The sequence below is a fragment of the Pan paniscus genome, chromosome 11 (genome assembly GCF_029289425.2).
Source record: "Pan paniscus chromosome 11, NHGRI_mPanPan1-v2.0_pri, whole genome shotgun sequence".
In the NCBI taxonomy this organism is placed as follows: Eukaryota; Metazoa; Chordata; class Mammalia; order Primates; family Hominidae; genus Pan; species Pan paniscus.
Window position 1 is genome coordinate 37,625,793 of NC_073260.2, and position 15,556 is coordinate 37,641,348.

The 15,556-nt window shown below is 39.6% G+C and overlaps 1 protein-coding gene across 1 annotated transcript in view; it reads left to right on the forward strand.

The window, feature by feature from the left end:
* The first annotated feature begins 2,692 nt into the window (after positions 1-2,692).
* GRIN3A (glutamate ionotropic receptor NMDA type subunit 3A) overlaps positions 2,693-15,556 on the forward strand; it is a 169,220-nt gene continuing 156,356 nt past the window's right edge. Inside the window, exon 1 of the mRNA XM_003820663.5 lies at positions 2,693-3,398. Within this exon, the coding sequence (XP_003820711.3) occupies positions 2,700-3,398 (699 nt within the window). The 5' untranslated portion in view covers positions 2,693-2,699. The remainder of the gene's footprint in view (positions 3,399-15,556) is intronic.

Sequence of the window (15,556 nt, forward strand, 5' to 3'; positions counted from 1 at the left end):
TTTCCAGGATGGTCCTACAACAATGCTTGACACATACTAGGAGCTTAATAATTGGTTGTTGAATTTAAGTGAACTTTGAAAACGATGACCCTTGACACATGAAAAAGGTGGACAAGAAGGAGAAAGGGAAAAGGAAAAAGAAGATTTGGGGAAAGGAGAGAGAACAATTTTGTCAGATATGCTCAGACCACCATGATATGGACAAAGAAAACCAAGCAGCAAAAGGAAAACAGGAAGGACACCAGTGAATTATAATGGGAAAGCCCGGAAAGAAACAAAAGGAAGCCCAAGAAGGGAGAGCCATTCTCCATTGTTCACTCAGTATTCACCAGGTTTAACTAGAGTTTTATCACGACCTGGTGCAGTATTATCCTCAGAAACTTGGGAAGGTCTTCTGTGTAAGAGCAGTTCAGTTATTCCCTCAAGGCAGTCATGAACTTGTGAAAAACCTAATGCATATAGAGTGATTCTAGGATGCTATTAATGATCAGATCAAACTATTCTCCATCATCATGTGTTTTCTTGAGAACCTGATCTGAACATAAGTGTAATGCCAAGGACTAAGAGTACAAGGACTAAGCATGGTCATAACCTAGAAAGTTATACATTATATTCTTCAAAACACACACTCGAGTACAGACAAATATACCTCCTTACTATACAATTAGTAGATACCCAATATTCCTGCAATGCAAGGACCTCAGACTTCTACACTTTTATTATTCAGATCTCAATCAGTGGAATCCTGTGGAACAAGGGGGAATTTCCAGCACACTAGAGGCAACTTTTCTCCATTCATGGGATGTTCTCTCAGGCTTCAGGAGGGTTTCTTTCCCTCCTCATTCAGCCCACTACTATGATTTTCACTTTTTTTCTCATGGGAGACTTTTCTTCTCTAGCAACCCAGTCTTGCAAAAACGATGTTGAATGTCTGGTAAATTTGTTCTGAGATACCTTTAAAGATCTGGGCTGGGGAAAACAGCATTTACTTTGCAAGCTTCTTGGGATTTTTACTTAACTAGAGTCTCTTCTTCCCAGGATTTAAAACATGATGGAAACTTTAGCTCATGAATCAAAACAACCCTCCAGAGCTAAAAGCCCGCTGTATTTGCATAACAATTTAGCAGATCCAAACAACAGGGCAAGGTCGGGTGAAATAAATTGCCAAGGTCATGGTCATGAAGTAGTATTAGACTCAGAAAGGCTGATCCCCAGTGCTTGCTCCACCCCATGGATCTCTCCCACCCTCCTTCTAAAGGATACTGTGGGATAAAATAAAATTAATCTACTGTATATGTGCAAACCACAGGCCTGCCCTTAACTCTTTCCTTACCTTCTAGTTTCAGATTATTCAAATCATGGAGGAAAAGATTAGATCACAACACGTTGACTTCACTGTATTACCATACAAATGAAATAACTTAGTTCAAACTGTGATCTGGGGACTCTTGATCTAAACTGGGAACTGCTGTTGACTGCATTTTAAACTCTAAAAGTATTTTGAAACTCTTTAATTTCTTGAACTAAAAAAAATTGCTTTGAATTCACTTTGTTTTAATTCTGAGAACCTAAAAACAGGGATTCTTTAAAAAAAATGCAAAGGCTCACATGCCAGAGAGAAAGAAGCTGAGGAGATAAAAATGTGTAAATAATTCTTACTTTAATACCCTTAGCTAGAAAAACCTTAAAAGCGACACATCCAGAAGCTCGTTAAGTCACAGCCTCTTTGAACCTATTTCAGTGAACCACCGAATTTCAGATCCCTCAGGTGCGACTCCGAATTCAGAATTCTCACCGGCTCATAGTCCTATTTTCCTTCTTAGGTTTTAGGGAATTTTGCAAACTATGACGCCCAGCCTTTGAGGGGAGAGGACTTTCCAGGGGCGCGGGATGTGCCACTCGGGAATCTCACCAACAGTGGGCGTTTAGCGCAGCCAAGCGACAGGCAGGCGCCAGGGCTCAGCAACAGGGAGGCGCCGGCTGAGGCGGGGAGAAATTTGGCGCTCGGAGCAGAGCCACCCTTTGCTGGCCAGTCGTGTTGCTCCTCCGAGGAAGCAAGCGGCGGTGGCGACTCGGTGGAAAAATAACGAAAGAAAGGCAGAGAGGAAGTAGCGAGAGAAGAGAGAAAATGAAGTCAGCGCTGGGGGAGCCTGCAGGAGGGTGGCCAACAGTGGAGCAAGGTGGATTTGGCTTCTTTTCCGCACCCCGGGCGTGAACGCCCTCTCCAACGCGACCCCAGGAAATAAGTGGGTCTAGCCTGGGCAGAAAAGGAAAAGAATCCAAGCGAGAGCGCGTCGCTCCTCTGTCACTGCTGCCCCCGAGGAACTCCGGCTGCTTCTCATCCCGGCCGCCTCGCGGGGCCGGACGCAGTGCCCGAGGCGCCCTGCAGATGGGGCGGGCAGGGAACGGGCGCTCCAGCTGCGGGTGACAGGCGCCGGCCCGCCCGCCTGCCTGCTCAGCGCAGTGACCGGGCGGGCAGAGGATGCCAGGCGGAGGGACCTGGGAGCGGGATCTGAGACTGCCGGGGGCGCGCTAGGCTCCAACTTGCATGGCCTAGAGACCACTCCAGCTCCTGGGACCGCTTCACCGAGTGGAGTGAAGCTGCGCGCGGGACCTGGAGGCGGAGACCTCAGGCAGCGGCTGCAGAGGGGCGAGCCGGGCGCAGGAGGGGGCGCGCTTTCTCCCTGCGGGTCTCAGTAATGAGGAGACTGAGTTTGTGGTGGCTGCTGAGCAGGGTCTGTCTGCTGTTGCCGCCGCCCTGCGCACTGGTGCTGGCTGGGGTGCCCGGCTCCTCCTCGCACCCGCAGCCCTGCCAGATCCTCAAGCGCATCGGGCACGCGGTGAGGGTGGGCGCGGTGCACTTGCAGCCCTGGACCACCGCCCCCCGCGCGGCCAGCCGCGCTCCGGACGGCAGCCGAGCAGGAGCCCAGAGGGATGAGCCGCAGCCAGGGACTAGGCGGTCCCCGGCGCCCTCGCTGGGCGCACGCTGGTTGGGGAGCACCCTGCATGGCCGGGGGCCGCCGGGTTCCCGTAAGCCCGGGGAGGGCGCCAGGGCGGAGACCCTGTGGCCACGGGACGCCCTCCTATTTGCCGTGGACAACCTGAACCGCGTGGAAGGGCTGCTACCCTACAACCTGTCTTTGGAAGTAGTGATGGCCATCGAGGCAGGCCTGGGCGATCTGCCTCTTTTGCCCTTCTCCTCCCCTAGCTCGCCATGGAGCAGTGACCCTTTCTCCTTCCTGCAAAGTGTGTGCCATACCGTGGTGGTGCAAGGGGTGTCGGCGCTGCTCGCCTTCCCCCAGAGCCAGGGCGAAATGATGGAGCTCGACTTGGTCAGCTTAGTCCTGCACATTCCAGTGATCAGCATCGTGCGCCACGAGTTTCCGCGGGATAGTCAGGTGAGAGGAGTCTGGCGCGTGGAGTGGAGATGGGCGCTGCTGGGGGCCGGGGCCATTGCATGAGGGGAGAGAAAACGGCTGGGTAAAGTCTGAGGGGAGTTGTTTATAACTTTGATATTGCATAACGATTGGGCCATGTTCGTAGGTGGTGGGTAGAAGGACGTTAGTAGAAGTAGAATAAAACATTTTAGGCGCGGATGGAAATAAAACGCGCAGTGAGGTCGCGGCTGGAAGGAAAGAAGTGGGGAGAATATGAGAGAAAATCATATTTTGACCGGCTGGGAGAAATCTAGTAGATGCCCGACGGGAAGTAGAAGTCGAGGTTCAGGACCATGGAGAGCGGTCAAGGTTCTGAAGAACGACAAGAGCAGGGTATGGGGGTGGGGTATCCCTGACTCCTGGCTAGGTGTCACACTCCCAAGAGGAACTCTGACAGCATGTGTCGGAAAAGCAGCATCTGCTCTCTCTGACTTCTTCGGAAGGTGTGCCTGAGCCTTAGGCAAAGGTGTAAGGAAGAAAGCACATCGCTCTGAATTCCTCTGGGTAAATAGAAAATCTGCACCTAGTACAGAAGCCATAGGTAGAGAAGAGTGGTCAATTAGTCTCGGATATTGGAAAGCATTAGAAATATATAAAAGTGTAAAGATGGACGGGGAGATTTATTTGGGGATGGTTTCTTTGTCTCTACTTTCCTTCTATGTAATGTGGACTCAGAGGCTGGTATTCAGTTGCTGTGTTCAGCCCATTTCTCTCCCCATCATCTAAGAATTAAAAAAAAAAGGAATTAAATGATTTAGTTTCTTATTGACTAAAAAAGCTAAATATATTTTCAACGAAAGAGCTATTTGTGAACTTAACGTTGACAAGTAATAATGAGGAGATGAATCTTTAAGGACAAGACAGAGTCCTTATTTAGTAATGAGTTTTCTGCCTTTTATATGTTACTTTTATCATAATCCCAAGCTGTGTTAAGCCTTGCACAAAGTATCTATGAAGCAAATAGGTAATTGGCATGGGCCCATTTTAAAGACTGAGAAACTGAGAAAAGTCCGGGGACTTGATCAACATTGGTCAGTGTACTAGTAAAAAAGTCCACATTCTGGAGGATTTTTGACTCTACATCATTTTCACTCAACTCTTGCAGCTGGAAAAATATGTATTTCCAATCTTCTTCCACTTCTGATATATGTGCCGAGATAAAAACTAAAATGAGTAAGGGCAATATACAATGAAAAGTTTGATAGAATCTATGCATAAATTGTCAAGGGAGTACTAAAGATTTCTTTTTCTAGAAGAAAATAAATCTTACATTTTTAATCTTAGGAAGGTTGAGTACAAGCCATATTCAGCAGTTGCCCAGAAGATTCCTAGCCGAACTACAGAGATTTGATCTGTAGAGTGCAGGCTAATTAACTTTTATATAAAATATTTCTGTCACCTGAATCTGAATGGTGTAGGCAGCAGATGGGAAGGCATGGAAAACACAGGTACACAATGCTGCCAATGACCAAAGTGTTATAAACATGAAATTGCATCCATAGGGTGCATCATTATTAATATACATGCAGAATCGGATCTAACAAAATGCAGGAGTCAGCATTACTTGCTTCTTATCATTGCTTCTTTATTACCTAATACTTCGTAAGTGGCCAATAGTGGTCACAGTCTCCAGACTCCTTTTCATTTGTAGATTGTTTGGCAAGAGTCTTAAGTAGCAAGAATTTTTCACCAAAATTCGTGTTCCTTAATTAGAAGGGAAGTTGTGTTCTAGAATGGATGTGTGCAGCATACAGCACATTACAACAAGAGGACCAGAAAAACCATGAAGCAGAATCCAGAATCTGTAAACTTCAAAGCTCTAATACCGGGGTGAGGGGTGGATAAAGTCCTCCAGGGACAAGCTGACAATAAAATAAATACACTGTCAAGCACATTTGCTTCTGTATTTCAACTCAGAAACATATTTTAAATCACTGTTGTCACTGTTACCTTCATGGCACACATCTTGAAAGGGAGAGATTATTATATTAACTCAGATCTAGTTTGTTCAACTGACTACATTTCCTTTCATCTCCCTTTTTACTTTAAATTCAAACATATCTAATTTGTCTTACTTTGGGTATATCATTTAAATGTCATTCTATAATATTCTGTATTAAGAATGTTCTGGTCAATGCCAAGTCACTGTAATACGTAATTTTAAGATGACCGTAATCTGCTTTCAGTGAAAACAATAACTGATCTTTCCCTTGCTTCTCTGGAAAAGTGGACCTTCCTCTAATGCAGTGATGTTATTTTTAAAAACTTTCTATATATAAAAGGATGTCAAACTCATTTTACACATTAAATAAAATTGACTTAATCTAGCCACCATCCTCGGAGTCTACTGCCCAGTGACCTAATTTGTTGGTTGTGTGCCACTCCCTGAATAAAGGATTCGAGAAGAAAGTGGACTTTTTCACACAACCAAGTAAAATAAAATTGTGTCTCTTACTTAAATCAAAATTGCTTTCATAGCAAGAGCAGCAACAGCTGTTTTCTCTCACTTTCTTTCGGGCTGCTGATTACATTCATCTGAAGGTTTTAATTAATGAGCAATAGCTTTGGTAACATCCTGCCACAACTCTTAAATGGAAAGAGCTGCCACTGAGATGGACAAACCCCTGAGAAAAGCATAATAGTTTTATTTCAATACACTATGTATTCAAAATAAGATAATCACATAAGATCATCACCTTCTAGGGGATCAGCTTCTTTCAAGTAGGGAAATTCATTAAAAGTAAGTTAGTTAACTACATACTTTTGGAAAACATATGTATGTTATAACTGCATAATAAAAGCTTAATAAAACATTAAACATAGGATGGGGTCAAAGCAGTTTTCCTTCAAAAGAATTCTGACTTCACTACAACACTCAAACCCCACTTGAGGCTAACCCATTTTATTAAAATGATTACTTCTTTGTTCTAAATTCTATTCTTATGACCTTCAAATAATGATGCTGAATATGAACCTAATTCCATTTACGCCTAAATTAAATTCCTGCAGTTATACTTTTTCTCTCTCCTTCCCACATGACTTTTTCTTCTACAGGTTTTGTGTAGTTTCTTCAAAGTTAACTCCCTAAAGTTTACCTGCTGAAGTAATGACAAGTACACATTTTTTAAAAAAAATATACACCTCACGTTAACTTCATATTGGTTCTATTAGGCAGAGTTAATGATGTAATATAATTGGCTTAGATCCAAATCCATGCAATTCAAAAGTGACTGCACAGCCAGGCGTGGTGGCGCCTACATGTAGTCTCAGCTGCTTGGGAGGCTGAGGCAGGAGGACTGCTTGAGCCCAAGAGTTCCAGACTACCCTGGGTGACATAGTAAGACCCCGACTCTTAAAAATTTTTTTTAATTAAAAAAAAAAGTGATCACACTACTATTTTCAACACTCTCGTTGAATACACCAACCACAACTTTGCCTGCTTCATGAGCGATATGTACTAACAAATTAATATATGCTTCTTTCATGGAAATACAAGTGTTTTAGATTGTGCATTTTCTCTGACAGTACAGGACTAAGCACTGAAGCCTATTTATTAGAATTTGGCTAACAAAGCACTATTTTTGCATGGCACAGGGGTACCTCATGAGGGGACCAGTAAGGGATATTCATTTTTAAAACATCTGCTCTTAACTGTGTTGGTTTTCTTTGACTTGCTCTATGCAAATCACAGCTCTTTCTCCTCTGGGGGAAATGTATTCTGCAATTCATGATGAATAGCTGATAGTCGCATCTAATTGTTGCTGACTTAAAGATAAACAATTTCAAATTAAATGTCAAGTGATGCAAAACTTTTTAAAGCAGTGATCTTTTACAGGTTCCTCTTGAAGAACAGAGACCTGGCATTAACTTGGAAGTATTTTTTAATTTAGTTATTTACTTACAGTATGCATTCATTTTTCTAGATAAGTAGAGCAAAGGAGACTAGCAGGCACCATTTATTGAGCAATTAGTTTGTCTCTCCCACTTTGTGCTTGCCAGAAGAGTATCACTTAATCCATGAAGAATATATTTACTCTTGATTTTGTCTGACCATTATATCTTAGAGTTAATTTATGATTGAATCAGCTGAGGTATCTGAAGACTGATGCCAATTTCTAATTCCTCGTGTTTTATCTTCTGGTGCTGCAGAAGGCACCATGGATTTTGTACCATTAGATTTTATTTTATAAATAACCCCCCAGTCAAATTCCAACCACAATAGTTAAAAGAGCACAATGTAATGAAACGCATATGAAATAGTGGCCAAAATGTTCCCAATCTGCCTCTTTCATTGCAGATGTTCCCAATCTATCTCTCACTAGCCATGTAATTTTGGGCAAGTGACTATCTCTGAGCATCCACACTTATCAGAAGTATAGCTCAAAAGAAGGTACTTTACCAATCTGACGAAGATGTTTTGAATCAAATGAGAAAGTAAAAGTACTTTGGAAAAGTTATAGTGTTACCCAAATAACTAGTGGAGAGGTGTTGGCCATTATCTGGTAAGAATCACTTAAGTGTTAAAGTTCAACTAATTTTCTTTTCGAAATTACTAATCAAAATGAGATATGATTCACATGTAAAATGTTTCCATTCCCCCTCACACCTTCCTCTTTACCCTCTCCCTCATTTTTTTTCTCTTAAAAAAAAGTGGGCTTAGAAATAAACAAACAAACAAAAAACTAGGTTCCTAAGTAGGTTGCACACTTGCCTGGAAAAAGAAGACATGCCACAGTACTGTTTCTGTATTACCAGCAACTTTTAACCTATGGCACATCTAACATAGCTTCTAGAGCCTTAAGTCCTGCCATAGAAATATCATTAAGATGCCCAAGATATTTGAGAAATGTTGGTCCTTCACATTGCTCATAAGTTTTTTCTATAGGCAAACTATCATTCAGGAAATTATGACCATACAGAGTCTACCCCACTCTCACTCCTATTCCACCAACTACACCACAAAGCAAACATCCAAATTTTTTCATAGCAAACTTTCTTGATAAGGAAAGCAGTGTGTTGATTCATACTGACCTAAGCTCCTTATCTCATCATGGATATATAATTTACAAACCAGCTACTTTGAGTCCCATTGCCCTAGATAACTGTATACTCTCTTAGGAAAGTATTGCTCATTTTAGTGGCAACAGTAAATATAGAGATGAGAAATCTCATTGTCTTTTTTTCTGCTAGCTCTGGCTATTGCCACATATACACAAGAGTAGAGGACCTATGTAGCACCAGAAATATGATGCCAAATCCATAAAACTAGGCAAGAAGAAAGAACACCTCTTAGCATCTGCCATATTACTTTTTGAGTGAATGTATGAATGACAAACTCATAGAAATTTTTAACCTCTCAGTTGTCTTTTGCTGATATTTTCTCTATGAGATCACAGGAGAAAAGAGCAATGGGGAAGAGGTGAGCTAAGAGGAAGCCAACTCTCTCCGTTTCCTTCTCCTTTCCTCAACCTGACACCTCAGCCAAATTCTCAGATATTTTATTTAATTGTGTAAGATTCATGCACTTTCAGGGAGACTGTCAACTGTATTTGATCTCCTGCCTTGAAAAAGTGGGTTGATCCCTGACCTGGCTGGCATTATGTCATGAGGAGTAAACTCTGACATTGAAAGGCTGGTGTCTGATTGGCCAGGGCTGGTTTGTTAATGGAGATGAGCCTGCAAGGGTTCATGTGGTAGAGAATTAAGCAGGATGACTCCTTTTTTAGTCAGGATGAATTACACCTCATCGTTATTCATTTGAAGCATAGATTTAGGAAGAATTTTAATCATATATATTTTTGCAGCATTTACGTTTTTCAAGGCTTTTTCACAAATATGTTTAAATAATCTCCTAACAGCCCTGTAAAGCAAATGACTATGTATAGACAAAATATGGAGAAATAGAAAGAACTATGCATTGTAGGAAGTGAGAAGCCATCCAGAAGAAAAACAGACTAATAGCACCTTCTTAACTTTGTCTATTTGTCAGCCTTCAACCAAAGAACAGATTGGATCCATCACAGCTTTTGTAATATCCCATAAAAAAAGGCATAAAAGAGAGAAGTATCTACTTCCAGGTTGGACTATTAAAAGCATATTATATAATAATGTTCAAAATGATGGAAATTTAATTAATTGAATCATTTTTTAACGGAGTACAATGTACTCATTCAAAATGAGGATGTATTTATTGACACAGAAAGATAGAAAAATTTTACAAAAATGTATGTAAAGTGTGACCTTGTTCCTGTAAAATATGAAGTCTAGAACTTTGTTTATAAAAATCTTATAAACAAAGGATTATAGAGGGTGAAAGTCTACATTTTTCTCTATTCATGCGTCTATTTTTCTAAAAATAATCATTTTTACCTACAGAATTAAAAAATAATAAGAGAAAAAAGATAAGTTGTCTTTTTACTTTCTCATCTAGACTTTCAGTACTTCAGTATGAAAATACATATTTTAGAAAGAATAAATTGTAGTGTATGTTTAAATGTATCAAAGCCCTCTCTCATCTCTTTTATAATTTTTTCCTCACAGTTACTTTGTGAGGAGAGCCAGAAAAATATTATTACCATTATAATGTAAATGAGATAATTATAACATATGATGGAGGAAATATAAGGTGGGAGTTAAGAGATTACATTTTTTGAGAAGCTCAGAGCTATGTTAGAATCTTGGCTGTACAACTTTTTAGACATCCTACCTTGGAAAACATACCTGATGTCTCCATGTTTCAATTTATTAAGTCATAAAATGTGATTGTCTTATAAGTTTATGGTGAGGACTGCACCATATGTACCTAGAGCAGTGTGTTCTTATGATGTTGATAATTGTTCTTTTAGCATAAAGTGTTGACGTGGCAAGATTCATAAAAACTAATCAGAAAAAGAACTCAAATATTCTACCTTATTATGCATTCGCAATGTGTCTATAATATTCAGGCTTAGGACTTCCAGCTCCAGCAAAATAACCCTGAGAAAAATGAAGAAATCTGCTGTTTTGAAGTCCCACTTAGAGTTCTGGTTCACTGAAGTGTACCCGCAATTTAAGTGTGTGCAAAGTAGGTCAGCAAAGAAGTGAACTTTGAAGTCCAGTTTTACCTAGTTGCTCCTTTATATGGGTTCAGGGTGGTTGGAGTTTTGCAGCAGTTACATCAAGGTTAAGAAGAAGCATGTTTTGGTCTATTAGATGGTCTTAGTGAGGAACTCATAAGTCTTTCCTAACTATTGCTATAACTTCTCATAGGAGGCTCTGAGGAACTAAACTCAGGGAACAATAGAACAGAAATGACAGTTTCATTTTATTAATAAATGCATTAATGCCCAGTGCCCTGCTGCATAGGTCTTTAGAAAAAGATTGAGTTGGGAAATATGACTTGGGCTTCAGGTTTGTGTGGCATTTCTTAATTCTAAATCTTGATCTTCCATCTAAGCAAACAAAAGAAAGAAGTGGCAGAAGAGATGGAGGACAACAGATATGAGCTTATGAAACAGGAGTGAGCTTATTTTGGTGTGGTAGGGCTGAGTACCTGAAAGAGTTCCAAATCTGAATCCTCAAAACCTGTGAATATGTTATTTTTTATGGCCAAAAGGACTTTGAAGATGTGGTTATGTTAAGCATCTTGAGATAGAAAGGGTATCTTGGATTATCCAGGTGTACTCAATGTCATCACAAGGATTCTTATAAGAAGGAGGCAGAAGAAGTCAAGGTCAGAGGACAAGGCGATGTGACAATGTGATAAAGGAAGCGGAGACTGGAGTGACACACATTGAAGATGGAGAAGAGGCCATAAGTCAACAAATACAGGCAGTCACTAGAAACTCAAAGGCAAGAAAATGGGTTTTCCCCTCAGAGGCTCCAGAAAGAATGCCACCCTTGACTTTAGCCCAGCAAAACATATTTCAGACTATGACCTCTAGTCACAAGTAATAAGAGAATAAGTGTGTGTTGTTTTAAATCACTAAGTTCTTGGTAGTTTGTTACGGCAACAACAAGAAATGAATACAATTGCCCACACAGACTTATGCAGGGAGGAGGTGACAAAAAGATAGAAAGGGATCTGGCCCACCTTATCCTTGGAAGGCAGGTTCCATTTCAGCTTATACACTTTGCATCTGGAGAAAAATGTCGAGAAAGGTTAAGCTTGGTGATTCCACTCACTGGTAAGTACAACCCAGTTGATATTTGGGGATTCTTATTAGAAAGGGCAGAGTCTACCTGGACATGGATTGAAGGTTCAGCAGTCTCCCCTTTTTCATATGGGCTTTATCTGTATCACAGTAACAATATGGCTTACATTAACCCAAAGATTAAGGGAAAGTAGCACTGCTATCGGCCAGGGCTTTCAGAAATGGGACACCTCATGAAGCAAAATCTCCATGTTTTATTGGATGTGGACTATATCAAAATTGATGCACACAACTTCATGGGACTTTCTAGATGCATATTGCTTTTCTGATTATAAAAGCAGTGCCCATGCACTACTACCTGTGCATTTACACAGATTAACCCTGAGTCGCATTTAATGCTTTTTATTCTTTCAAGGATAGTGGTTGAAATTTTAGTAACAGTGGAGTACAATTAACAAAAACCCTGTTATCACTCTAACTGGGCACTGGCATCAAAGAACAGGAGAAATAAAGAAAAAAGTAATTTTTAAAAATTTTTCTGAAAATGCAGATTTGACATGGCTTTTGAAACTTGAGCATTATGCTATTTCTATTTAAAAGGTGGGATTTTCCTTTGTGTTTGCAGTCTATATTTTCATCACACTGCAAGTGGCTGAGTCTCTACGGTTCCAAACAATAGCTCAACTTGTACCTTTCAAAAACATTCTTAGGAATAACTTAGAAATGGGTTGTCACTCCTCTCCTCGCCGCTAGGGGTGGTCATTAGCTGAACTTACTGAACATTTGGGGCAGTAGCAAGCACTTTGATGGCAGTACAACCTGCATGCAATCTATGGATGTTTTTGGGCAGAAGGCCTCAACTAGAAGCCAAACAGAAGTTGTGTTAATACTCCCCAGATTAAAAAGAAAAGTTTTTGTTTTCGTAAAGTTCAACATTCAGCATGTCTTTGTCTAACAGAATCACAATCTGGCTTAGTTGTGGAGTGCTATTTTTTCAGTCCCAACCAGACATTCTTAAACAGAGATTCCTTTAAACAAATAATTTGCTTCTATATATTGTAAATGTAATAATGGGAGCAAATATATACACAGATCCACACACAGAGAGATGTTATTGTGTTGCTGATACAGGAGGAGTTAACTTGAGTCTTTTCGCACATTGTGTTATACACATAAAGAAATGCTTCAATGTGACCTGAACATGAATGATAAATCTAGATCCGAATTTATCTAGTGTGCCTTCACCTGGCCACAGACACAGAGAGCCATCTAGTGGTCTCCAAAATACAGCTTTAGGCTGAAGCATCCTAGGAATCCAGTCTCACAAGACAAGAAAGGATTCCAAGCAGCTATTACTTCATTCCTGGTCTTTTGACTGTGGAAAATGTAGATTAATTCACCAAAAAGATCTTCTTCTGCCTTCTACTAAGAAGTTTCATCAACTTCTGCTGTACTGCCAGCCTATCTATAATTGCAGTTAACAACTATAAAGTAAGATATCTCAAAATGTGTCCAGTGGGGTTGGGAGAAAAATGAGATAAAGTCTTACTAACTTTAGAAATGTAGAGTCATTAATTCTTAGTAGCTGTATTTGCTGTCACTTTCATTCATAAGGAAAGATAAAGAGATGCAGCCATTTTATTGTGCTAAGCACATCATTTATTCCTTTATTTCTGATTATAAAAAAATCTATGCTCTTTGTGGATAATTCTAAGATTTAATAAAATGCCAAAGAATCCAAATCACCTACAAATACACAACCAAAAGATCTACTCATATATGTGTGTTATAAAATTGGGGCCATCCTACTTTATGGATTTCCCTAACATATTCACACATTATAAACCGCTTCCCATATCGCAAATATTTTTCTCCATTATTTGTAATGGCTAGATAGTTTGCCTTTGAATGGGTTATTTCTTGATTTGTTTACCTAGCCCTTGCTGTTTAAAATCAGATTTGCTTCCATTAAAAAAGAAAAAAACACCGTTACCAAAGGGATTTTACTACACTCATCTTCCTTAACATTTTTGTAGTTAATTGTGCTGCGGAACACCCTCTACTTGAGTTTTGTGCCACCGTCATTGTTTTCCTTGTTTTTTTCCCCTGTCCTTTCATTGTCTTTTACTGATTATGCTTCTTGTCCTTGGTCCCTTATAATAATCACCATCGTACTGTGCTGTCTAATATTATAGCCTCTACCCAAATATGGATACTTGCATTTAAATTAAGATTACATAAAATTTGAGTCAGTTTCTCAAGCACATGAATCACATTTCAAGTGTTTAAAACATCTTACGTACCCCATAAATATATATGCCTACTATGGACCCACAAAAATAAAAAACTTTTTAAAATTTAAATTTAAATTTAAAATAAATAAATTTAAAAAATATAAATTTTAAAAATTTTTAAATAAAATATTTTTTTAATTTTAAATAAAAATTTTTAAATGGGAACATATGGGTAGTGACTACTACATTGGACAACATAGATATAGAACATTTTCATTTCCATAGGAAGTTCTATTGGATTGTTATATCAAAGGATGTTCTGTTGCAAAGGAAGAGAAACTCCCACCACGAAGCTCAAAAGCAGGGAATTTGTGCTGAAATCTTACAGGAAAATGACATGAAATAGAAATGCATGAAGTATAGCTGAGCTGTACCACCAGAAGGTGTTTGGGTAGCACCTCTCTTTTTCCCTTGCTCTGGGGCCCAGTGGCTCTTCTCTCAGTTTCTCACTTCACATCTGCTACAAACTCCTCTCGGGATACCAGCTGATTCTTCTGCCTTGCCATAGCTTCTCCATGGATGTGGTTCTTATGATAGGACTTAGCCTGACTCTATATGACTTTACAACTCTAATCAATTTATCTGACTACATTTCTTATATCTCTTAGTTCAAATTATCCAGATATCTGATTGGTTTAACCCACATTGGTTTCCCCTCATCCAAAATTATATGTCCTCCCTTAATCCAATCAGAAATGCCCAGATTCTTAGGTTGCATGCTCAATATGAGACTGACTTAAAATACAGCAGTAAATAAAATAGCAAAGCCCAGGCTCTCAAAGAACTCCCATTCTAGCAGGGAAGATAGAAAATAAGACATGCAAACAAATAAATACGTAATATATTATTATTAGACAGAGACAAGTGCAATGGAGAAAAATAAAGCAGAATATAAGATTAGAGACTGACTACAGATGGTAAAGTAAGGTCTGTCTGACCATGGCATTTGAGCAGAGAATGAAGTAAGGAGTGACCCATAAAATCTTCTAAGGAAGGAGCATTGCAAGCCAGACCAACAAAAAATACAAAGACCCTGAGATAGGAATGAGCACAGTAATAAATAATTGTTGAATAAGGGGACTATTCTTAGTACTATCCATAACACAATTTTTAGTGGGCACTGTTTCAAAGGAGGTATCAATAGTGAACCAATAATCAGATCTAGTACACCCTTTCATATAAGACTTTTCCATAGTGTCAACTATTGAATTTATCTCTTTGTGTGTGGCAAGGCCAGGAATTTCTAACTTGAAATTGTGGTTATATCTCCAATTCTCACCTTAAGTTAAAAATACTTAAAGATGTCTTGAAAAAGTGTTTTTCTCTCACCTATAACAAGACTTTTCATAACATCTTTGACTTCTCCCTTTTCTTGTTACCAGGTTCTGTTGCTTTCCTTCATATATTTCTCATAGCCCCATTCTTCCTTCTTATTGTCACATTACCTTCTTGCATCAATTCTTTTGAATAGCCTTTTAATATCTAGCTTCTTTCCATCAGACCATTCTGCACACTGCTGCTAGATAAATTTTCTTAAAGCAATTTTTATTCTTTCATTCATTCAAGAAATACTTATCAAATATAATGCCCTGAGCTTCATGCCATTCCCTTGCTCAAAAACCATTTTACTATAATAATATTCCCTTTCTTTTTCCATGACCCAACACTTCTGTGGGGTGAAATACACATCTTA